The sequence below is a fragment of the Ornithorhynchus anatinus genome, chromosome 1 (assembly GCF_004115215.2).
Source record: "Ornithorhynchus anatinus isolate Pmale09 chromosome 1, mOrnAna1.pri.v4, whole genome shotgun sequence".
Taxonomy (NCBI): domain Eukaryota; kingdom Metazoa; phylum Chordata; class Mammalia; order Monotremata; family Ornithorhynchidae; genus Ornithorhynchus; species Ornithorhynchus anatinus.
This window is the reverse complement of record NC_041728.1, coordinates 99,947,311-99,973,408: the sequence shown is the minus strand read 5'-3', so window position 1 is coordinate 99,973,408 and position 26,098 is coordinate 99,947,311. Positions and strand designations below refer to the sequence as shown.

General features: G+C 47.9%; 1 protein-coding gene across 1 annotated transcript in view; it reads left to right on the top strand.

Annotated features, from left to right (window-relative positions):
* The first annotated feature begins 1,127 nt into the window (after positions 1-1,127).
* Positions 1,128-26,098, top strand: part of LOC100681599 (two pore calcium channel protein 1-like) — a 56,624-nt gene continuing 31,653 nt past the window's right edge. The window contains exons 1-8 of the mRNA XM_029069994.2: positions 1,128-1,247; positions 9,094-9,176; positions 12,033-12,147; positions 17,439-17,567; positions 18,419-18,535; positions 19,716-19,834; positions 22,786-22,887; positions 25,949-26,075. Of these exons, the coding sequence (XP_028925827.1) occupies positions 1,200-1,247; positions 9,094-9,176; positions 12,033-12,147; positions 17,439-17,567; positions 18,419-18,535; positions 19,716-19,834; positions 22,786-22,887; positions 25,949-26,075 (840 nt within the window). The 5' untranslated portion in view covers positions 1,128-1,199. The remainder of the gene's footprint in view (positions 1,248-9,093; positions 9,177-12,032; positions 12,148-17,438; positions 17,568-18,418; positions 18,536-19,715; positions 19,835-22,785; positions 22,888-25,948; positions 26,076-26,098) is intronic.

The following is a 26,098-nucleotide window of genomic DNA, read 5'->3' as shown; positions in this document are numbered from 1 at the left end:
GAGAGAGGGAGGACTAGAAATAGGGTGGGCTAGGGGAGGGAGGGAGAAAGGGAGGGATGTGGGGGAGAGAGGGAGGGATAGGGAGAGGGAGGGAATAGAGGGAAGCAATGAAGGGAGAGAGGAAGGGCTAGATAGGGGGTCGGATAGAGAGAAGGAATAGAGGGATGGAGAGAGGACTAGAGAGAAGGAGGACTAGGGGGAGGGAGGGCTAGATGGAGGAATGTGGGGGAGAGACGGAGGGATAGGGCTAGGAAGGAATGGAGAGAGAGAGAGGAGGGGCTAGAAAGGGGGTGGGATAGAGAGAAGGAATAGGGGGATAATAATAATATAATAATGAAGGTATCTGTTAAGCGCTATGTGCCAAGCCCCGTTCTACGTGTTGATAGAGAGGACTAGGGAGAGGGAAGGAATGGAGGGAGAGAGGAAGGGCTAGAAAGGGGGTGGGATAGAGAGAAGGAATGGAGGGAGGGATGCGGGGGAGACAGGGAGGGAAAGGGAGAGGGAAGAAACGGAGGAAGGGCTAGAAAGGGGGTGGGATGGAGAGAAGGAATGGAGGGAGGGATGGAGGGGAGACAGGGAGGGAAGGGGATGGGAAAGGAATGGAGGAAGGGCTAGAAAGGGGGTGGGATGGAGAGAAGGAATGGAGGGATAGAGAGGGCTAGAGGAAGGGACGCGGGGGAGACAGGGAGGGAAAGGGAGAGGGAAGGAATGGAGAGAGGGCTAGGGAGAGGGAGGGCCAGAGGAAAGGAATGGAGGGAGAGAGGAAGGGCTAGAAAGGGGGTGGGATGGAAAGAGGGAACGGAGGGGTAGAGAGAGGGAGGACTAGGGGGAAGGAGGGCCGGAGGGAAGGAATGGAGGGAGAGAGGAAGGGCTAGAAAGGGGGTGGGATGGAAAGAGGGAACGGAGGGGTAGAGAGAGGGAGGACTAGGGGGAAGGAGGGCCGGAGGGAAGGAATGGAGGGAGAGAGGAAGGGCTAGAAAGGGGATGGGATAGAGAGAGGGAGGGAGGGAGGGAGAGCTGTCGGTCTGTCTGTGGGTGCGGTGTTTCCCCGCGGGCGGGCGGGCACGTGATGGGGATTAGGCGATGAGGCCAGCTGTCCGGGGCCAGGCGCCGCCCCCGCCGGGCTCGCACACAGCACCTCGCCCGCGGAGGGTTGGCACGCCCGGCCGGGCCCCCGGCCCCCCCAGCTCCGCCCGCAGATGGCCCAGCCGCAGGACCGGGACAGGGGCACCCGGCCCGTGCAGGAGGTGGGACCTCGGACGGAGGGGACGGAGGGGGGACGGAGGGGGGACGGAGGGGAGGGGAGGGGACCCGGCCGGACAGACAGACACACGGGCACCCCACGGGCCAAGCCCCAGCCGCGTCCCACCGACAGAAATTCCGCCGGGGCCAGTCCTGGGGGGAGGGGCGGGACCCTCGCCCCCCTGCACCCCTCTAATGACCATCCCAATTATGGCATTTGTTCATTCAATAGTGTTTATTGAGCGCTTACTATGCGCAGAGCGCTGTACTAAGCGCTTAATGTGTTGCCAGTCCTGGGGGGGGGGCGGTCGGTCCACTCGCCCCGTGCCCGTCTGCACCCCTCTGATAGTTATAATTATGGCATTTGTAGCCAGTCCTGGTGGGGCGGGGGGGACCCTCTCCCCCTGCCCGCCGGCACCCTTCTAGTGATCATCACAATCATGGCATTTGTTCATTCAGTAGTATTTCAAGAGCATTTATGGGGCGCTTACTATGTGCAGAGCACTGTACTAAGCGCTTAATTCGTTTGTCCTGGGGGTCGGTCCACGTGCCCCGTGCCCGTCTGCACCCCTCGAATAGTTGCCCGTCAAAGGGCAGGGACCGTCTCTATCTGTTGCCGACTTGACCATTCCAAGCGCTTAGTACAGTGCTCTGCACATGGTCAGCGCTCAATAGATACTATTGAATGAATATAATGGTGGCATGTGTAGTTGTCAGTCCTGGTTTTGGGGAGGGCGAGGCGGACGGGACCCTCTCCCCCTGCCCGCCGGCCCCCCTCTAATGATCATCACAGTTAAGGCATTTGCTCATTCAGTAGTATTTCAGTAGCATTTATTGGGCGCTTCCTGTGTGCATTGCACTGTACTTAGCGCTTAATTTGTTGCTAGTCCTGGGGGTCGGTCCCCTCTCCTCGTGCCCGCCTGCACCCCTCTAATAGTCATAATTTTGGCATTTGTTGCCAGTTCTGGGGGGCGGGGCCCTCACCCTGTGCCCAACTGCACCCCTCTAATGGCTATAATTATGGCATTTGTTGCCAGTCCTGGTTGAGGGGGGAGGTCACCTCATCCCATGCCCCCCAGCACCCTTCTAATGATCACCGTTATAGCATCTGTTGCCAATCCTGGTGGGGTGGGAGTCCCCTCGCCCCGTTTCCCCTCTGCACCCCTCTAATAATCATCACAATTACAGGCTTTGTTGCCAGTCCTGGAGAGGGGGGAGGTCCCCTCTCCCCGTGCCCGCCTGCATCCCTCTAACGATCATCACAGTTATGACATTTGTTGCCAATCCTGTAGGGTGGTCCCTTTTCATTCAATCGTATTTATTGAGTGCTTACTGTGTGCAGAACCCTGTACTAAGCGACCCGAGCCCACCTGCACCCCTCCACTACTCATGATTATGGGATTTGCTGCCAGACCTGGTTGAGGGTGGGGGTGGGGGAGGTCCCCTCACCGTGTGCCAGCCTGCACCCTTCTAATGATAATCACAATTATGGCATTTGCTGCCGGTCCCCTCGCCCTGGGCCCGCCTGCACCCCTCTAATCATAATTATGGAGTTTGTTAACCGCTTACTATGTGCCGAGGGCTGTTCTAAGCGCTGGAGTAGAAACAAGGTAATCAGGTTGTCCCACGTGGAGCTCACAGTCTTCATCCCCGTTTTACAGCTGAGGCCACTGAGGCACAGAGAGGTTAAATGTGGCTTGCTCAAGGTCACACAGCAGACAAGTGGCAGAGTCAGGATTAGAACCCACATCCTCTGACTCCCAAGCCTGGGCTCTTGCCATTAAGCCACGCTGCTTTTCTAGGCATTTGCTGCCAGGCTCCTGGGGGTTACCCACCTGCTGGGGTGCAGTCCAGCGACCTCACCCCGCAAGCTCCGGCCCTCATGAGCTGAACCCTGGCCTGGCTTGAAGCCCCCCTACCTCGGAGTTGCGGGGAGCTAATTGGAGCCCCAACCGAGGGCTGAGGAAACAGCTCATCCCAGCCCGCCTTCCCTTTCCCGCTCTCCCGCTCTGCCAGGGTCCAGGAAAGAAAGGAGGGATGGCTGGGCCATCCCTCTGTTCAGAACAATCAGTCCTTGGTATTTTTTGATTGCCCAGTGCACTGGATTGAGCGCCTGGGAGAGGACAGTACGATAGCGGCGGTAGACCCGATCCTTACCCTCTAGGAGCTTGCAGGGAATGTGGCTCCCACCTCTATCGTATTGAACTCTCCTTAGGGCTTAGCACGGTGCCAAGCACACAGAAAATGCTTGATAAATACCACTGATGGCCATCTTTGCAGGTAAGAGGTAGGTACAGAGAAGCAGCGTGGCTTAGTGGATAGAGCACGGGGCAGAGAGTCAGAAGGCCATGGGTTCTAATCCCGGCTATGCCACGTGTCTGCTGTGTGACCTTGGGCAAGTCGTTTTACGTTTCTGGGCCTCAGTTACCTCATCTGTAAAATGGGGACTAAGAGTGTGAACCCTATGTGGGACAGGGACTGTGTCCAACCTGACTATCCCAGCGCTAAGAACGGTGCTTGGTACATAGTACGTGCTTAACAAGTACCATAATTATTATTACCTCCTTCCCTGTGCCTCTCTAACATTGCTTCCTGCTCACAGCTGCCCTGCCTTTTGGTTGTTGTGGTCGTTGTTATTACTCTGTGCTTTCTATGTGCCAAGCATTATACTAAGCCCTGGGGTAGGTATAAGTTAATCAGGTTGGACACAGTCTCTGTCCCCCCATGGACTTGAGGTAATAATAATGGTATTTAAGTGCTTACTATGTGCAAAGCACTGTTCTAAGCGCTGGGGGGGATACAAGGTGATCAAGTTGTCCCACATGGGGCTCACAGTCTTAATCTCCATTTGGCAGATGAGGGAACTGAGCCACAGAGAAGTGAAGTGACTTGCCCAAAGTCACACAGCTAAGTGGCAGAGCTGGGATTAGAACCCATGACCTCTGACTCACAAGCCTGGGCTCTTTCCACTAAGCCACGCTGCTTCCCCGAGGAGGTATTAACTCCTCATTTTGTAGTTAAAGAAAGTGAGGCATAGGGAAGTTTAGTGACTTGCCAAAGGTTACACAGCAGGCAAGTGGCAGGGCTAGAATTAGAACCCAGGTCCTCTGCCTCCCAGGCCCGAGTCTTTCCACTAGGCCTCCCTGCCGTTTCCCTGAGCACCACGGACATGCTCTGAAAGAAGCCAAATGCCCGTGTTCTGTGACCAGGGGAAAGCAACCCAGCTGGTGAGTCGCCCTGGATGAGGGACAAGAATCATTTCCCTTTATCTGAGTTGGTTCCTTCTCTAAAGGGCTTCTAGCCAGCTTCTCTAAGTGTTCAGTAAATATCTCTGATAGATCAATTTGAGCCCCGAGAGAAATCCCAAATCTGGGGTGATGAAGACGCTGAGAGGGTAGAATCAAATGTAACTCTTTCAATAACTTAAAGAGACTGTACCCTCTCAGGCAGTTTGGAGCAGTAAAGCTGCAGGCATCGTGTGGGATTTCTTTTTGCAGACAGATTGAAGAGAGAGCAATAAAGAAAAGAGACTTGCAATGTAATAGAAATACAATAAAGGATCTTTAATCTTTCAGAACCTGGCCGGTGGATTTGTTTCCCAGCCACCATCACCATTTATTTTTTTATGGTATTTAAATGCTTACTACCATCCTCCTCCTCCTCATGGTATTTAAGCCCTTACTTTGTGCCAGGCACTGTTCTAAGCGCTGGGGTGATTACAAACAAATGGGGTTGGACACAGTCCCGGTACCACGTGAGGCTCACGGTCTCGATCCCCATTTTACAGATGAGGGAACTGGAGCACAGAAAAGTGAAGTGACTTCACCAAGGTCACACAGCAAACAAGTGTCAGAGCCAGTACTAGAACTCAGGTCCTTCTGGCTCCCAGTCCCGTGCTCTAACCATTAGGCCAAGCTGCTCTCTCTGTTTTTTTGGTCCTGTTTCGTGTGATGGGCTGTTCCGTCTGAATGGTCAGTAAGGCAGCTGCAGCGTACTTTGAAAGGGTTAACCATAACCCTGATTAAATGACAGCCAAGGGCTCTACCTTCCCCAGACTCTGACCGAGAGCATTCCATGTTAGAAATGATCTCTTGGACTGTTTGGAGTTTAGTCTTAGATCACTCAGCAAGGTGCAGATTAATCACTTGACTTTAGAAAGCATTCGTAGAAGGGAGAAAAACCAGACTTTTCGAATTTTCCCCATGGGATCATCTTGGCAGTCACTGAAACTTCCAATAACCCTCCTGGTCTCTTAACCACATTTTATTCCACGTCTGCATGCTCCAATACTCTGTTTCCTTTATTTGTGTGGTAGTCCCAGCTCTCTGCTTTTCTTGGCCAGAGCCTGCTCCTGAACTCTGCCCTTCTTCCTTCAGAATGGCCCTCCAGGCCTGACTTTTTGCCTCCAACCTTTACCTCTCTCTTTCCCTCCCTCCCACTGGCTCCCATCTCGCAGGCCTCCCAACCCTAGTCCTGGCTGCATTTAATTACTATTATCCAGGAGGGCGTTGGGCTCTCATCAAGGTTCTTCCAGGGGCTTGCTCTGTTTCCCTACCAGAACTTTGAGTATGTCACTTAAAAATAGTGGTATTTCTTAAGCACTTGCTTTGTGCCAGGCGCTGTACTAAGCGCTGAGGTGGATACGAGTCAGTCGGGTTGGACACAGTCCCTGTCCCACATGGGGTTCACGCTCTCCATCCCCTTTTACAGATGAGGTAACTGAAGCCCAGAGAAGGGAAGTGCCAAAATGCTTCTCCATGGGCTTTTTCTGCCACGGATTTCCCTCTCTCTCTCCCTAGCAGCGCTGTTGACCTCTTCCGAGCCCATTTTATACACACTGGAGAACTGTGGGAAGCTGTTCCCCCGCCAAGATGAAGGGGAAGACTCGGTAGGAGTGAGGCCCAAAAGACCCATATTTAAAGTTCCTTCTACACTGAAGGCTTGCTGGGCGCCTTGGAGTAGACCATCCAGCTTGGTGGGTGACTACGAGGTACAAAAAATATTCAGGTACCTCACACTCAAGAAGCTTCTCTTCTAAAACAGCACTCTGACTTGCATAGGTAAAAACTGCCAGATTTCCTTCACTTGGGACGTTTCCATAATTATTATTACGGGACTTGTTAAGCGCTTACTACGTGCTGAGCATTGTTCTAAGCGCTGGAGTAGATACAAGTTAATCAGGTTGTCTCCTGGGGAGCTCACAGTTTTAATCTCCATTTTACAGATGAGGCACAGAGAAGTCAAGCGGCTTGTCAAAGGTCACACAGGAGACAAGTGGCGGAGCCGGGATTAAAATCCATGTTTTTTGACTCCCAAGCCCGTGCTCTTTCCACTGAGCCACGCTGCTTCCCGCGTTCTAAGACTGGTCCCCCAAGCATGGGTCGTGGGAAGGGGCTGCTTGTGTCATGGGGTTCAAAACTCTAGGCCCACCCTTCCTCTTGCACTCTTGGCTCTCTACAACCCCCAGGGTTTTTCCTTCCTCCATCCAGTGGATCAGTTCCCTGTGAGCCTTTGATTCCCTGCCCACTCCACAGAGACTGTCCTCTCTATTGTCTTTCTTGGCAAATGCCGCAGCCTCCGCTCCTTCCTAACCCTCCTTTAATCTCTCACCTGCCGTCGATACTGTGGACCGCACTCCCTTCTCCTGGGCCCACTGTCCAAACTCGACTTCACGGACATGGTCCTTTCCTGGTTCTCCTCCCATGTCTCTGGCCGCTCCTTCTCGGCCTCTTATGCCAGTTCATTCATTCAGTGGTATTTATTGAGCGCTTCCTGTGTGCGGAGCACCGTACTAAGTTCCTCCCCTGCCTCCCACCCTCTAGCCGGGGGCGTCTCTCAAGGCTCAGTTTCTGTTGCCCTTCTATTCTCCATCTACACTCACCCCTGTGGCTCAGCGGAAAGAGCCCGGGCTGGGGAGTCGGAGATCACGGGTTCAAATCCCCGCTCCGCCGCTTGTCAGCTGGGTGACTTTGGGCAAGTCACTTCACTTCTCTGGGCCTCAGTTACCTCATCTGGAAAATGGGGATGAAGACTGTGAACCCCACGTGGGACAACCTGATCAGCTCGTATTCTCCCCAGCACTTAGAACAGTGCTTTGCACATAGTACGCGCTTAACAAATACCCACATTATTTATTATTAACTCATTCGCTCCCATGGCTTTCGACTACCATCTCCATGCTGATGATATTCAAATCTACATCTCCAGCCTTGACCTCTCTCCTTCTCTGCAGCCTCACGTTTCCTCCTCCCTTCAGGACAGCTCTTCTTGGATGTCCTCAAACTTAACCTTTGGGACAAGGCATTGTGTCTGATCTGATTGCATCGTATCTACCCCAGCACTTAGGACAGTGCTTGGCACACAGTAAGCACTTAAAATGCACCACGGGTATTATCATTTCAGGTCTAACCCAGTGGGACATTGCATGTTTTATTCGTATGGCATTTTTTAAAGTTTACTCACTTTGCCTGCATGCCTGGCTTTCAACATGAAACGTCATCTAGAAAGTGCTCATGCATTCTGGACGCTGAACGCTTCAGGGAGCTAGCTAAGGCCTCACCTAAATCAATTCATTTAATCGCATTTATTGAGCACTTATTGTGTGCAGCAAGTAGAGAAGCAGCGTGGCTCAGGGGAAAGAGCCCGGGCTTGGAAGTCAGAGGTCGTGGGTTCTAATCCCTGCTCCGCCACTTGGCAGCTGTGTGGCTGTGGGCAAGTCGCTTAACTTCTCTGGGCCTCAGTTCCCTCATCTGGAAAATGGGGATTAAGACTGTGAGCCCCACGTGGGACAAACTGATGACCTTGTATCTACCCCAGCGCTTAGAACAGTGCTTGGTATATAGTAAGTGCTTAACAAATACCATCATCACCATCAAATCACTGTACCAAGTGCTTGGGAGAGTACAGTATAACAATAAAGACATTAATATAAATAGATAAATTGCAGATTTCTACATATGTGCTTTGGGGATGGGAGGGAGAATGAATGAAGGAGCAAGTAAGAGCCGCGCAGAAGGGAGTGGGAGAAGAGGAGAGGAAGGCTTAATCAGGGAAGACTTCTTGGAGGAGATGGACCTTCAATAAGACTTTGCAGTGGAAGGAAGCAATGATCTGTCTATGAGGAAATGTTCCCCCTAAAGTCTCATCTTGTGCTTTCGAGTCATCTCCCACCCATAGCGATGCCTTGGACACGTCTCTCCCAGAACGCCCCACCCGCATCTGCAATTGTTCTGGTAGTGTATCCATAGAGTTTTCTTGGTTAAAAATACGGAAGCATTTTACCATTGCCTCCTTCCATGTAGTAAATTTGAGTCTTTGCCCCCGACTCTCACCCACGCTTCTGCTGCCCGGCACAGGTGAGTTTTGACTTGTAGCAGATTGCCTTCCACTTTCTAGCCAGTGGCCAAGCTAGGAATGGAATGGATGTGTCTCTGCTTGAGTCTCCCTCCCATAGCCGAGATGGGTAGAGGACTGGAAACTCTCCAGGTGCGACCCTGAGAGGGGGCCACCTAAAGTACATTGAAACTATTCAAGGCAGAAATTGTCTCCACCCCATAGCTTTGTCCATTTAAAATGAATTTCTCCTATCATTCTCTTCTGGGTTAATCCTACTTTGGGAAACTTTTTCACCCATATTGGGGGATAGTAATAGGATTCTGTTTTTGAGACAATAACATAAAAGGTGTACATCCATGTTCACTTGAATTTCATCCTATACTTTGAAAGCAAAGACTGGTTTTAAAAAAAATATTTTTCTTCTAGCGTGTGGGCCTGCATGGGTTTTTTTTTTTTTCAACGTCAAATTTCTCATTCTTATGTTGGGTGTTCCTACAGTGTCTTTCTTTCTAATAGGATCTGCTCCTAGCTGCTGCCTATGTGTATGATGCCCAGTATAATCGAAACATCCCATTTGAAACCACCCCTCAAGCCATCAGGTATGGTATATTGAGGTGACGTGTCTTCTAATGTAACTATTCCTCTGAAGGAAACAATTCCCACTTTCTGTGACTGGAAGTGCTCGCTTATGGAAAGTAACCAGAGTGGGGGTATGTGGATTTGTGTAAAAGTTGTGTGGTTCCTAAATCCTGAGCAACAAGGGCCCAGACATTTGGGGTGAGAAGTGGAGTATCCCACTTTAAAGGACTTCACTATTTCCCGCCCCAAGGTCAGGTTAAGGAACTTTAAGCTTCTGCCAGAGAAAGAACTGCAGGAAATTCCTGTGTGTTTGCTGTTTAATCTTGATGCAATCTGCTGGTTGTTCTTTTAGTTTTGGGTTATGTTTGCATTATGATATTCAACAAAAACAATGGCAAGAGTTACCTCTATCCTGTCCCTTCATGACAACAAAAATAAAGCATGCAGTTCTCCTTTGGAGAAGTTTCATGTTGAATTTTCACGGAAATATGGCAAGCCCGGAAACCTCTAGACTCAGATACACCATCTTTTCCGGCAATATTCTTCCCAACACATTTATCTAGGAGGGTGGGCATTTAGATTCCAGGGATGGCAGGTTTAATGGTATTTGTTAAGCGCTCACCTATTATTGAAGGCACATCTCCTCCAAGAAGCCTTCCCTAACTAAGCCCCCTTTTCCTTTTCTTCTACTCCCTTCTGCATTGTCCTGACTTGCTCCCTTTATTTATCCCCGCTCCCAACCCCACACAGCATTTATGTACATATCTGTACTTTATTTATTTACATTAATGTGTGTCTTCCCCTCTAGATTGTAAACTCCACTGTAGACAGGGAATATGTCTGGAATATTGTTAAATTGTACTCTCCCAAGCGCTTAGTACAGTGCTCTGCATAGAGTAAGCACACAATAAATCCGATCGACTGACTGGTTATGTGCCAGGCACTGTAATAATAATAATAATAATAATGGTATTTGTTTAACGCTTACTTTGTGCCAGGCACTGTTCTAAGCAGTGGGGTCAATACAAGCAAATCGGGTTGGAGACAGCTGTACTAAGTGCTGGTGTAACTAGGAGATAGATTCAACACAATCCATGTCTCATAAGGTGCTCACCGTCTTAATCCCCATTTTGCAGATGAGGTAACTGAGGCATAGAGAAGTTAACTTGCCCAAAATCACATAGACAAGGGGCAGAGCTGGGTTTAGAACCCAGGTCCTCTGACTCCCAGGCCCTTGTTTCATCCACTAGACCCTGTGGGAAATTTTCCTTTGACATTTTGGAGGCTGAATCTCTTGGGTGTTCGTCCTTCCTCCCCTGGTCTCAGGCCTCTGCCCAGCTTAGCTACGCCCACCTTTCCCCGGGCAGTTTGGAGAACTTTAGGGGCCTGAGAGAGTTTGGCCCAACACCAGTGCCCGTGCCACTCTTTTTTAGTGGCCACATTCAAGAACACTGCTCCATAGGGTGTTGTGTGGTTTGTGAATCGAGCTGGCAGCCTAGGAGTTCTTATCCTATTTAAATCCACACATGTGACCCTTTGCCCCGGCACTTGAGTTGTATTGAATTGAATTGTAGTTGAATAAACTGTTTGGGTTTTAACTTTGGGGGTGCAACAGGACTGCCAATATTGTGTTTCTAGAGACACAAATCATAGAGCTCATTTCTCAGGAAAGGGGAAGCATGCTTTGTGAACTTTGTTTGTGAAGAAATTAGGTGGTTGGGAAGTGGTAAAGAGGTAATTCTAGTTTAGACAGAACCAAAATGAAAAGGCACCATACTGAATCTTTTTATTTACATAGACTACAATTAGACAACTGTGTTTTGTGGTGGGATTTCCCCCTCTTAGCTTCCATGTGTAAGTGATTTCCATTAGGAAAAGACCATCTTCATTTCATGTGAGGGGCTAAGTTGTTTTTGAGATATCTTAAACTGGGAATTCCATTTGCGATAGGGACTGTGTCTGACCTGATTAACTTGTATCAACACCAGGGCGTAAAACAAAGCATGAGGAGCAGCGTGGCGTAGTGAATCGAGCACAGGCCTGGAAGTCTGAAGGTCATCGGTTCTAATCCCAGCTCTGCCATTTGTCTGCTGTGTGGCCTTGGGCAATCCATTTGACTTCTCTATGCCCCAGTTACCTCATCTGTAAAATGGAGAGGAAGACCATGAGCCCTTTGCGGGACAGGGACTGTGTCCAACTCGATTTGCCTGTGTCTACCCCAGGTCTTCGTGCAGTGCCCGGCACATAATAATAATAATAATGGTATTAAGCGCTTACTATGTACCAGGGGAGATACAAGATAATCAGGTTGTCCCATGTGGGGCTCACAGTCTTAATCCCCATTTTCCAGATGAGGGAACTGAGGCACAGAGAAGTGAAGTGACTTGCCCAAAGTCACACAGCTGGCAAGTGGCGGAGCAGGGATTAGAACCCACGACCTCTGACTGCCAAGCCCGGGCTCTTGCCACTACATAGTAAGTGCTTAACAAATACCATCGTCATTGTTGTTATTATTGACACGTAGTAAGCACTTGACAAATTCCATAATAATAATTTCATTATTATGAACTCTTACGGGCAGGAAAGATGTCTACCAACTCAGTTGCATTGTATTCCCTCAAGTGCTTAGTACAGTGCTCTGATTGATAGACTATCATGATACAGTGTATGAATTTTGCAGTAGGCCGACCATCTCCGTGCCGAACCACCTACTAGCTAATTCATGGGAGGAGGCCCGGGATGTAGTCCTAGTTACCAAGGGCCTATGTACTACCAAAATTCGGCTACCGTTTCCATTGAGAGTGTCTTCATATGTTGGCGTATCGGCAACGACGGGCTGCTTCATTTACAATTTCCTTTCTCATTTTTTTCTACAGACTTTACTATTTTTACAACCACTGGACGATGCAAGTAGCCACGTACTTCTTTATTTTTGTAAACCTTTCCCTTGCTCTGTTTGAGGAACCTGCTGTGTACCCATTACCTTTCTTGGTAAGCGCGAGCAGTGAAATGGAAACCGACACCTTCGGTTTCACGGGCTACCGTTTCACCGGAAAATAACGGGTCCTAAGAGTCCTTTCTCTCCATAGTGAACGAGTCCGGCCTCTCGTTGGGGATGATGATGGTCCAACGTTTTCTATCAGGGCGTAGCCTTCCCCTACCACGCGTGACCTGTGGCCGATTTGAATTGGAAGGAATGTTGTGTTGAAGGCATAATGGGTTTCTAGCCAATAGAATGGGATGTTGCAAAATGTGGTTAAGATAGAAACTAATGTATAATCCAGTTTCACCTCTTAGAGAGCTATCCTGTGTCCTGCTGCGTGTGGTCCCAGGCTTGGCTTTGGCCAAAGATTGAAAGCTACCCGTTCATCCCCTCTGGGACAGAAATACATTTTCTTTAAAGATCAAAGTATGACCAGCTTCCCCTCACTGTGGGGTTTACCTGTGGGCGGGCAGCAGTTGATAATGCTGCCCCTTTCTATAGGATTGGTAGTAGAGGTGAAGGTATTTATTGAGCACGCCCCGGGTGCAATGCACTGGACTAAATATTTGAGAAATGACCAAAGTAGTATGGGGTATGTGCCCTTCCTCAAAGGAATTTACTCCCTGATGGGAGAAACAGGAATAAAAATATGCATGATGGAGTAATCAGAATAAATTGAATGTATGTGATCAGGCATGTAAACGTAAGTGCTGAGGAAGGGTCTCAAAAAATACGTGAATACTAGAAATGACTGGTGCATTGATGTACAGCAGTGTGGCCTAGTAGAAAGAACACGGGCCTGGGAGTCGGGACCTGGGTTTCAATCCTGGCTCCTCCCCTTGCCGCCTATCTGGCCTTGGGCAAGTCATTCAATTTTTCTGTGAATAATAATTATGGAATTTGTTACGTGCTTATTATATGCCAGACACTGTACTGAGAGCTGGGGTGGATACAAGCAAATCGGGTTGGACACAGTCCCTGTCCTGTGTGGGGCTCACAGTCTCAATCCCCGATTTATAGATGAGCCCCATGTGGGACAGGGATTGTATCCAACCTGATTAGCTAGTTTCTACCCTAGCGCTTAGAACAGTGCCTGGCACATGGTAAGTGCTTAACAAATACCATCATTATTATTATTTATTTATGAGGGAACTGAGGCACAGAGAAGTGAAGTGGCTTGCCTTAGGTCATACAGCGGATTGCTGGCGGAGCCAGCATTAGACCCCAAGACCTTGTGACTCCCAGGCCCCGGCTCTAGGCACTTTGCCATGCTGCTTCTCACTTTGCCAGTTTCCTCATCCATAAAGATGGGATTATATACCCTTCTTGCTCTCTGGCTCTCCCTTGGAATGCAAACCCCATGTGGGATGGGGGCTGGCTTGGCACTAGATGAAGATAGTAATAATGGTTGAGTATTATATTAATCATTATTATAATTCATTTTAATAATTAGGTTTTGAGAATTAATTGGGATTTTGGGAGGGCTTTGCAGGTAGGGAGAGCTGTGTTCTGTTGGATCACGGGGAGTGAGTTCCAGGATGATGCAAGATCACCCCCCTCCTCAGATTCTTCACTCTGGATCGCTCTGTGCCAGTGAGGTCTAAGCTTCACATCTCTGTGCCAAGGGCAGACCAGAAGCTGCCTCAGTACAGTGCCTGGCACAGAGTAAGCGCTTGACGAACACCGTAATAATAATAATTGGAGAGCGGCTTCTGCCTTGGAGTTCTGCCTGGCTGGGCTCAGCCCACAAGAACCAAGTGGGTCGGGCTGGCACCAAAACAAATCTAGTTGGGTTCTGGTGGGCTTGGCCAACCCCTTCTCTACCCTTCGGTCCGCTGCTGCCCTGCTCCTCAGTGGGGCCTAAGAGACAAAACATAAGACACCCGTAAAAGTGTGCACTTGAGCCCGGAAGATGGAGTGGGCCCAGTGGGGAACTGTGGTGGCCATTTCAATTATCTGTATCCCGACCAACTGGTGAAATCTCTTCAAAGCTAGGGGTTTGGCTGCTCACTGCCACTTGAGACTGGGTGGGCCCCAGACATCTCATCCAGCCAAGCTCTATTTCCTCTTCCCTTGGTTGAAGGGCAGGCTGAAGGAAGGCAGCGGGAAGCAGCGTGGCCTAGTGAATAGAGCACAGGCCAGAAAGTCGGAGGAGCCGGGTCCTAATCCCAGCTCCGTCGCTTGTCTGCCGTGTGACCTAACTTCCCTGGGCCTCGGTTAGCTCATTTGTAAAATGGGGATTAACATGGTGAGGCCCACGTGGGACATGGATCGTGTCCAACCTGATTAGCTTGTATCTACCCCGGCGCTTAGCACCGTGTCTGCTATGTAGTAAGCCCTTAAATACCAGAAAAGAAAAAATAAAAGCGATGGATTGAGGGTACGGGGTCCTGGCAGCCTTCCCACTTCCATCAGCCCCGCCATTCTGGCGAAGCGACCCCGGCTTCAGTGTCCGGGGGGGGGGGGGGTGACTGACTGACCGACCGCAGCCCAGACCTTTGAAGGAGAATCTTGGCCGATGTCTGGAGTCGAGGGCCCATTGAGTCCATCCAGAAATAAAGAGAGAGATCCCCGGCACCCAGGACTTTGCCTTCAGTGGTTTCGGTTGCTCTCAAGGCATATCCCACTGCCCTCTGTGTGGTAACTTAACCTGTTTATGTGGTCCTTTAGGCAACCTAATTTCTCCCAAGTTGAGCGACTACTTTTGCTTGGTAGCTGCCAGCGTCTCCTCGCTATGGGGTGGGTGGGCCTTGGTATCAGTCAATCAGTGGTATTTACTGAGTGCTTACTGTGAGGAGCAGCTTTATGAGAAGCAGCGTGGCTCAGTGGAAAGATGACGGGCTTGGGAGTCAGAGGTTGTGGGTTCTAATCCCAGCTCCGCCACTAATCAGCTGTGTGACCTTGGGCAAGTCACTTAATTTCTCTGTGCCTCAGTTACCTCATCTGGAAAATGGGGACTAAGACTATGAGCCCCACATGAGACAACCTGATTACCTTGTATCTACCCCAGCACTTAGAACAGTGTTTGGCATATAGTAAGCGCTTAACAAATTACCATCATTATTATTATTATTACTGTGTGCAGATGACTATATTAAGTGCTTGGGAAAGTATAATAGAGTTGATAGATGCAATCCCTGCCCGCAACAATAATAATTCTGGCATTTTTTTTATAATGGTATTTGTTAAGGACTTACTATGTGGCAGGCACTGTACTGATCGCTGGAGTAAATACAAGCTAGTCAGGTTGGACCTAGTCCGTGGCCCACGTGGGGCTCACAATCTTAATCCCCATTTTACAGATGAGGTAACTGTGGCACAGAAAAGTTAAATGATTGGCCCAAGGTTACACAGCAGCTATGGCATGGCGCTGAGATTAGAACCCACGTCCTCTGGCTCCTAGGCCTGTGCTTCTTCCACTAGGCCATACTGCTTTTCCTCTGCGGAGGTGCTGTGACTACTGAGAAATTGTGCCTGGAACTCCCTCCCTCTTCATACCTGATAGATCATTCATTTATTTATTCGATCATATTGATTGAGTGCTTATTTTGCAAAACACTGTCCAAAGCTCTAGAGTACAGAACAACAAGGAACAGACACAATCACTGCCCACAACGAGCTCACAATCTAGAAGGGGAGACATGAGAGAGAGAGTTTTTACGCCGTCTTCAAAACCCCATTAAAATTACATCTCCAATAAACCTTTCCTGATTAACCTCTCATCTCTCCAACCTATTCTGCCTCCCTTCTGGGACACCTGTGGATTTAATCTGTCTCCCCCTTTACTTAGGTTCTCAACCTTACCACCCTCATAGCGCCTAAGGACATATGCTCATATTCTGTTGCTTCGCCTACCTGTAGTTTATTTTAGTCTGTCTCCCCTACTAGACTGAAAGCTCCTTGAAGGCAAGGATCAAGTCTACTTACTGTATTACATTTGGTACAGTGTCTTGCATCCACTGAGCTCTCAGTAGACCTCATTGATCCACTGAGGTTAAACTTCTAATGCGTCAGTTTCGACTCATAGGATCCAAGAATAAGCCCTCAAAACCCAAGCTAGGTATCTAACCTGCCCCTAACCCATTTAGGATTTTTTTTTCGGAGGGAGAGGGTGGTTTGGCACCAGTTGAACTTTATTTTTCATTGATAAAATATTCTTGCTGATGATGATTATGGTTTTTAAGCCCTGCGGTAGGTACTAGTTAATCAGGTCAGACACAGTCCTTGTCCCACAGGGGGGTCGCAAAATAAGAGGGAATCCCCATTTTACAGTTGAGGAAACTGAGGCCCAGAATACTTCAGTGACTTTCCCAAAGCAGGCAGAGAGCAGGCAGGTGGCAGAGCTGGAATTGGAACCCAGGTCCTCTCACTCCCACGTCTGTGCTCTTTCTACTAGGCCATACTGCTTGTTGATGACTAACAATAATAATAATAATGTTGGTATTTGTTAAGCGCTTATTATGTACAGAGCACTGTTCTAAGTGCTGGGGTAGATACAGGGTCATCAGGTTGTCCCACGTGAGGCTCACAGTTAATCCCCATTTTCCAGATGAGGGAACTGAGGCACAGAGAAGTGAAGTGACTTGCCCACAGTCACACAGCTGACAAGTGGCAGAGCCGGGAATCAAACCCATGACCCCTGACTCCGAAGCCCAGGCTCTTTCCACTGAGCCACACTGCTTCCCTACGGTCATCTGTTTTTCAAAAATCTGTCCCATATCTAGCTGTGGAGTGAAAAGAAGGGCTTTCCTCTGATGCTCAGAGGAAGGAATCAGTCAGACATATTTAATGAGTGTTTATCTTGTGCAGGCCACTGAACGAAGCGCTCGGGAGAATACAACAGAGTTTGTAGACACGTTCCCTACTTGCCATGAGTTTAGACTCTAGAGGGGGAGACAGACATTACTAGAAATAAATCATTCATATGTACATATTCATATTAATGTCCGTCTCTCCCTCTAGACTGTAAGCTCACTGTGAGTAGGGGATGTGCCTGTTTATTGTTACATTGTACTTTCCCGAGCGCTGAGAAGTGCTCTGCGCAGAGTAAGCGCTCAATGCAATTGAATGGATGAATTAAATAAATTACAGCTATGTACATGAGTGCTGCGGGACTAGGGTAGGGTGACAGTGGAGAATGTGGATGGGGATATTCTTCTGGCTGTGACCTCGCTGCGGGCAGGGAAAGTGCCTACCAACTTTTCTACTGTTGCATTGTACTTAGTACAGTGCTCTGCACACAGTCAGTGCTCAATCAATATGATTGATTCTAATCCATTTCTATCCTTTCGATTTGTAGGCTACCTCATTGGTAGAATTGGTATGTCTCTCTGCATTCTTTGGGCGGCTTGTCCAGTTTGCAAAAGTCACTCCTCGCACGGTGTTTTGGAAAGACACCAAGAATATCTGCGTCATGCTGACCATGGTGGTGAGTGGCTCGGGGGCCTTTAAAGAGCCTGGGGTTGGGCAGGGAGAGATGGGATTGGACCGATTCTCCTTCCTCTTGGGAGCTTCCTTCCGAGGGAAGGGTGTCCAAGGATGAGAAACTTGGGTCCCAGGGAAGACTGAAATTTTAAAGCCTCTTGAAGTTCAAAAGAAAAATGGAGGTTACTTATTTGAATCAAGTGATCCAGATTTTCTTTCCCCGAGTATTCCCTAAAAGGGATGGTTTTTGTTCAAGGTTCAATTCTGGGTGGCCAGGGGAGAGAAAATTCACCAGCTAGGATGAAGTTTGTGAAACATGAATAGTGCCAGCATTATGACACTGTGGCCAGGTCTATACTAGCAAACTAGCCAAGTAATTCAAGCCCCAAATACTTCGATCCCAATTACCTAGATAGTTCTGATACTTTTTTTCAAGTCTGAAATATCTCTAATGGAGACATTTGTCACCTCAAACTGAGTCAACGTTGTAGGATGGCAGGAACATTGTTAAGATCTGGTCAGATTAATATTTGCGGTGGGATTAGGTTCTAGCTGAAGTGTTCTCCCCTTTCAAAATTGAGACTAGTGACCTACATTTAGGCTCTTAAGCAACAAGAGGTGAAGTGGCCTTCGTACGCCTTGAGAAACAGGCTTGGGGATGCTTTTGAAAGAAAACCATAACTGCCTACTTGTGTTTGGGACCTGAAAAAGATCACCCTTTTTTCACCGACAACCATTTTTTCAGTGTATTCTGTGCGGCCTAGGGACAAAACCACAGCATACTCCTAACAGTTTGTGCCGTTGCCTCAATCCAGACTAGCCTACTCATTTTTCTTACTTCTATTTGATTTACAGCTGACCTTAATTGACCTGATTATCTATGCAGCTCTCAAAATCTCTGGAATCCACGGAATTAGGTGGTCAAGATGCCTACGACCAATCTTCTTAATAAACTTCCCCGAGAGTCGTCAGGTAGGGACTTGGGTGTGAAAGTTCGTGTTTGACCCCTCCCCCAATTTATCTTAAAATGAGACCACTTAGGTCTGTAATGCATTCATCCATCAATTAGTGGTCTTTATTGAGCACTAACTGTGTGCAGTACATTGTTGGAAGTGCTCTCCGCCAGACTGTAAACTTCTTGTAGGTAAAGAACCTGTCTACCAACTTCCTTATATTGCACTCTCCCGAGGGCTTGGCACAATGCTGTGCACACAGTAAGTGCTCAATTAATACAATTGATTGAATGAAGTGCTTGGCAGAGTACAATAAAACAGAGTTGGTAGACACACTCCTAAGGAGCCTATAACTATAGAGGAAGAGGAACACTAAAATAAAGTATGGATATGTACATAAGTGCTCCCCCTCTCAGGCTCACACCTGGTGAGTTTCCAGTCCTCTACCAGTCTCAACTACGGGAGGGAGAGCCAAGCAGAGGCCTGTCCATTCCATTCCTAGCTTGGCCAGTGGCTAGCAAGTGGAAGGCCATCTGTTACACGTCAAAACTCACCTAGGCTGGGCAAGCAGCATCACGGGAGAGAGTCGAGGGTGAAGACTCGAGTTTACTGCATGGAAGGAGGCAGTGGTAAACCACTTCTGGATTTCTACCAAGAAAACTCTCTGGATCCACTACCGGAACGATCGCAGATGGAGGCGGGGGAGGTCTGGGAGAGTCACGTTCATGGCGTCGCTATGGGTCGGAGACGACCCGAAAGCGTAAGACAAGACATAAGTGTTGTGGGCCTCAGGGTAGGATGACTATCAAATGCTTAAAGGGTACAGATCCAAATGTATAGGTGACGCAGAAGGGAGAGGGAGGAGGGGATGAGGTTTTAATCAGGGAAGACCTTTTGGAGGAGATGGGATTATAATAAGACTTTGAAGGTGGGGAGAACGATCATCTGTTGAATAGAAAGGAAGAGGGCGTTCCAGGCCAGAAGGAGGACATGGGCAGGAGTTGGCAGGTAGTTGAAATCAAGGTACGGTTGAGTAGATTGGCATTAGAGGCGTGAAGCGTAGGGGCTGGGTGGTAATAGGATAATGATGATTACAGTATTAAGTGCTGCTTACTATGTGTCAAGCACTGTTCTAAGCGCTGCGGTAGATGCAAGCTAATGAAGTCAGACCGTAACGGAACTAAATCTTGTCTTGGCAGATTCGAAGAGCCTTCCGAAGTATCCGGAACACTTTGCCAGAGATCCTCTATGTCTTTCTCTTGTTTATGTTCAGTGTATTGATGTTTTCACTCATGGCTTTGAAGCTGTTTGAGGATAGGTGAGGGCTCCTTTCCTGGAAATTTTTTCCCTGGCGCACATTCCCATTTTGTTAAACTCAACTCGTTTGAGATCCACTGCTGGGCACTAAATTCAGGTTTAGAACACTGAAATGCATTTGTAAGGGACAGAGAGCACCAGGAGATCTCCCACTTACCCTTAAAATCGAGTCCATCTTTCTGGCTCGAATCTTATCACCTCATTCCTTAAAGTATTCACTCCTTTCCATCCCCATCCCACAGCTCACTGCTCTATTTGTTCTCTCCTAGTTCCTTCTCCTCTGCTGTCAAGTCAAAATTTCCTATACATCAGTCAGTGGAATTTATTGAGCGTTTACTGTGTGCAGAGCATTGTATTAAATGCTTGGGAGAGTACAATACTACTAATAATGTTGTATTTAAGTGCTTACTATGTGCAGAACACTGTTCTAAGTGCTGGGGTAGATACAAGGTAATCAGGTTGTCCCACGTGAGGCTCACAGTCTTCATCCCCATTTTACAGATGAGGTCACTGAGGCACAGAGAAATTAAGTGACTTGCCCACAGTCACACAGCTGACAAGTGACAGAGCAAGGATTCGAACCCACGACCTCTGACTCCCAAGCCCGTGCTCTTTCCATTGAGCCACGCTGCTTCTCAAAGTACTAAGTGCTTGGGAGGTTGGTAGATACGCTCCCTGCCCACAGCGGGCTTACAGTCTAGAACACACTGAAAAATCTTTTCTTGTCCCTTCCTCCTCCTCATCACTACACCCTCCACCCACCACCCCATCCATCTCCCATTTGTTTGCACACTCCGTGAACAGGCTGTATACAGTTCGTGTCCCTCTTCTCTCTACCAACTCTCTTCTAATAATAATGCTACTTGTTAAGTGTTTACTATGTGCCAAGCACTGTTCTGAGCACTAGGGTAGATACAAGTTAGGTTGGACACAGCCCCTGTCCCACATGGGGCTCTCAGTCTAACTAGGAACCATCTTTTTGGGGGGTTCAAGGGGACGGAATGAGGTGTGTCTGGAAGTTCTCCCTGCAATCTGGTTTTCACTCCCTTCCCTCTGGAACCCCTGCTCATTAAAGGTTCCCAAGGACTTCTTTTTGGCTAAATCTAATAGGCTATACTCTGTCCGGATCCTCATCTCCCCTGCCTTTGACATTGTGGGCATCTCTCTCTCTTTCTCTCTCTTCAACCATATTTACTGAGTGCTTACTGTGTGCAGAGCACTGTACTAAGCCCTTGGAAAGTACATGTCAGCAACAAATAGAGACAATCCCTATCCAACAATGGGCTCACAGTCTAGAAGAGGGGAGACAGGCAACAAAACAAAGCAAGTGGAAGTCATCGATAGCATCAGTGCACTTTCCCCGCCTTCTCCTCCCACGACTTTGACTGCTCCAGGACTCCCCTGGTTATTTCTCATTTCTATCTGACTCCCCTCACAAAGTCTCCCTTCCTGACTCATTCTCTCCTCGTCCCTGTAACTTGGAGTGTTCTGCAAGATGCTTCTCTGGGTCCTCTGCTCTTACTCTTCCCTCCTTTCAGGGAGGGATCTCACCTCCTCACGGGGTTTCACCCATCACCTCCATACAGCTGATGCCCATCGACCTTACCAGCTGACACCTGCTCTGTGATCTTGAATGGCCTGCCTCCGGGTCATCTCCACCTGCTGACATCTTCAACTCAATAGATCAAAAACTTTTAAACCTCCTCTTTCCGCCTTTTCCAGCACTGTTAATAGTCCTATCCTGTGTTCTCCAGTCTCACAATCTTGATGCTCTCTTTGTTTTCTGTCTGACATTCACCTCCCACGTTCATTCTGTCTCTAAATTCTGCTATTTTTTCCTCCAAATTATTTCCAAGATCCCCTTTCTCTTCCACCCACATTCCTCACCTCCCACCTGAATACTTCAACTGCTTCCTTACTATCTCCTTGCTTCCAGCCTCCCCTCCCTACATTTTATCCAGTGTACAACTACTAGAATCATATTCTTAAAGTGACATTTAGAACACTTCTCTCCTCAAAGCTCTCCAATGGCCCCCCACTTCTTCTCTCATTAAAGCTTCAAGGCTTGACAAGATGCAGTATAGCCTAGTGGGTGGAGTACAGGCCTGGGAGTCAGAAGGACCTTGGTTTCCAATCCCACTCTGCCACTTGTCTGGTTATGTGATCTTGGAGAAGTCACTTCACTCCTCTGTGCCTCAGTTACCTCATCTGTAAAATGGAGATTAAGACTATGAGCTCCATGTAGGATATGGACTGGGTCCAGCCTGATTAGTGTGTATCTACTCCAGTGCTTAGTACAGTGCCTGACATATAGAAGCCCTTAACAAAGACCATTTTTTAAAAAAGGTCCTTCAATAATAGGTTTTCTCTCTTTTTCCACTACTCTCCAGCTCTCGCTCTTTGTTCTTCCAAAAACCCACCTAAGTACCTCATTCCCAGGTCTCCCATCTCTGATTTATTGTTCCACTTTCTCCCTGAATGGATCTGCCTCTCGATCAGCTTCCCTGAGCCACATCCCTCCCTTCCTTCAAAGCCTCCTCCGAAGCCACTTCCTCCATGAGACATTCTCTGATTCACCTCTCCACTCATGTTTTTGGACCTATCATATATCTGGCAAGTTCTTTATGCTTACCTTCATTATTAAACTGGAATCTTCTCGAGGACAGGGAGGAGCCCTGTCTTCTGCTCTGTGTTCTCCAACCCCCTGGTTTAGTGCTCAAGCCAGTAGTGGCCCCGATAGAGCGATCTACACCCAGTAGCCGCTCAGTAGGTGGTGATGGAGATGATCTGTTGCCGAATTGTACATTCCAAGCACTTAGTACAGTGCTCTGCACGTAGTAAGCACTCAATAATTACTACTGAATGAATTATGTGAGACACGCATGCATGCCCGGGGATGTACACACACCCACGCTTTAGGAATCCACCTGCCTTTGTTTTTTTTCTTTCCAGGAATATTAAAACCGTGGACGGGTTGCCTTACTTCACAAACTACCTCGAGATAGTGTTCGATCTGTACGTGTTGGTGACGACGGCCAACAGCCCAGATGTCATGTATGTATTGTACCATCCGTTCTTCATTATCTCTCTGGCTCAGAGATTGGGTCCAGGATCCTCAGTTCAGATGAGCAGCTACTCGAGACCCACACAAAGCAGGATGACCCCTGGGGATGGTGGGGACAGTGTTCCGGTTAGAAATCTTTTACTTTCGGCAATGCCCAAGAGTCAGGCTAATCGGTGCCTGAAAGCAGAGACTGTGAGAGGATCAGACAGAGTCGCTCTGGGGAACGTGTCACGTCGGTTGGTAAAATGTCTAATATTCCAGGTTTCTCCCCAGCCGCTCCCTATCTTGTGTGGCCTAGCGGAAAGAACAGAGGCCTGGAAGTAAGAGGCCCTGGGTTTTAATCCTGATTCTGCCAGGTGCCTGCTGTGTGCCCTTGGGCAGGTCAGTTATCTTCTTTGGGTCTCATCTGCAAAATGGGTTTCAGCACCTGTTCTCCCTCCTACTTAGGCTGTGAGCCCCAGGTGGGCTCTTATGTCTCATACAGTGCTTGGCACAGAGTAAGCACTAAATGATACTATAATTATTATTATTATTCCCTGAAGCATCCCTTTGCTTTCACTCTCCAGCTGTTATTCCCAACATTACAGTTTTGGCCCTCAGCCAAGGCCCATCCGTGTACTTTAAGCTAGAAGATTAATAACTTGGATAGTCAGCAGTTTTGAAAGATCCACTGCTTGGGGAAATCACTGCTTGCTGAGAAGTAGTGTGGCTTAATGGAAAGAGCACAGACTTGGGAGTCAGGGGATCAGGGTTCTAATCCCAGCTCTGCTATGCTAGGTGACCTCAAGCAAGTCATTTGCCTCAGTTTCCTCACCTGTAAAATGGGGATTAAATGCCTGTTCTCCCTCTCCCACAGACTGAGAGGTCCATGTCAGACAAGGACTCTGGCTGAATTGATTGGATTGTATCTACCCCAGCGCTCAGTTCAGAGATTGGCCCATAGTAAGCACTTAAAAATACTATTACCGTTGTGGTCTTCAAGTCTTTTACCACTCAATGGCACAAACATAGATTCATACATAGAAACATTTGACCAAATGACCCGACACAATATCAACTACAGCTCCACAAAGTGCTTGGTCATCCGGAGAAGTTGAGGGTCTGCATGCGCTGGAAATCACGGGATTAGGATGAAGCTCATCTAGGAAGGCTTCTTGGAAGACTCTTGAACTGCATTTATAAAGTGGGGAGGGATCTGGCTTGGTGAAAAAGAATTATTATGGTATTAAACACTATGTGTCGAGCACTGTTCTAAGCATTGGGGTAGATACAAGTTAATCAGGTCGGACACAGTCCCTATCCCACATGGATCTCACAGTCTAAGTAGGAGGGAGAATAGGCTAACTGAATCACCCCTTTAATAACAATAATAATAATAATAATGGTATTTAAGTGCTCACTATCTGCCGGGCACTGTTTTAAGCTCTGAGGTAGACTCAAACAAATTGGGTTGGACAGAGTCCCTGTTCCATGTGGGCTCACAATCTCATTCTCCATTTTACAAAGGAGGTAACTGAGGCACAGAGAAGTAAAGTCACCTGCCCAAGGTCACTTTGCAGACAAGTGGCAGAGCTGGGATTAGAACCCATGACCTAATCCCAGAACCCATGACCTTCTGATTCCCAGGCCCGACTCTATCCACTAAAGCTGAGGCACGGATAGTTTAAGTGACTAACCAAAATCACCCTGCTGAAAAATGGTGGTAGCGATTAGAACCAGATCTTCTGACTCCCAGGCCCGTGCTCTTTCCACTAGGCTCCACTGCTACTGGGAAAGGACAGTCCAAGGTGGGGAAGAACAGCATGTTTTGTGTGGACAGCAAGTTAGGAGAAGAAATAAGTGCTGCAGCAGGAAATTATGGTGGGAAGGGAAGAAAGAAAACTCTTGATCAGGATTGGCTTAACGTGGTTTGAAAAGCAATTAGGAATTACCTGAGAAGCGCAACTGCTCAAAATGACTTTTAGATGGTTTTGGCTGTCATGTGCAAGATGGGAAGGAGAGAAGAGAAGCTGGAGCCAGGAGGACAAGCAAAGGGGGTTGTCATTATCCAGATGATGAAGTGCTAAGGCCTGATAGGTTAAAAAAAGATTGGAAGAAGAATCGCCAGAACAGTTGGCAAAAACCTAGTTTTCTTATTATAAGGGTGGAAGGGAAAGAGAAGTTGTGGATATTGGTGAAGTGTACATATTATTGGGGTGTTAGTGATTTCCAGGAGAGTGGAAATAAATAACTTTTTTAAAAGTCAGAAATGGTTAATATCCAGACACAATTAGCCATTTTCTACCCCGCCCCCTTTCTTTTTGTTTGAGATATTTGAACAATTTACAACCCAAACCCATTTTTTTTTTGCAAGAAAATGTGGTCAAAGCCTCCCTGTTGATGAAATTTCTGTCCAAAGTAAACATTATACAATAAGAAGTTCCTCAATCTTGTTTTCTCTTAAAAGGCCACTAATTACGAGCTATCACCTTAAAGCACTTTCAGAACGCATAACTTTGATGAGAAAGGATAATTATATTTTAAAGTGAAATTGCCTCCTCCTCCCAAAGCAGTACGTCCCAATAGGCAAGACTTCTCGACTCTCCTAGGAAACTTCTCGACTCTCCTAGGAACCACCCTCCGTATCTGGCCTGTGCATGGTTTTCTTATGAGTGACTATTAGGACCAAAACAGGGGACCATAAATTCTCTCCCTTCCCAAGATGAACTATGGTGAAATGGCATGGGGGAGAGAGAAGCTTTGTTTTATTGGTTTTTGTTACGCACTAAGGTGCCAGGAACCGTTCCAAGCGCTGGGGTAGATACAAACTCATCAGGTTGGACACAGTCCCTTTCCCACATGGGGCTCACGGTCTTAATCCCCATTTACTGATGAGGTGACTGAGGCCCAAATAAATGAAGTGAATATCCCAAGATCCCAACTCGATCCTAGCTGGAAGTCTGTGACCGAGATGTGGATGCTGATGTGAGAGAGTCGAATGTGACCATTTGGAGGTTACTCATAAGCTGAGGGTCATAAAGTAATTGAATTCCAATTTATTTTCCTCTTTAGGATGCCTGCATATGACTTAAATTGGTGGTTTTCCATCTTTTTTATAATCTATGTCATTATCAACACCTACATCTTCATGTCTGTTTTCCTAGCTGTGGTATACAACAATTACAGGAAGCATTTAAAGGTAATGTGTCTGGCAGAAGTGGG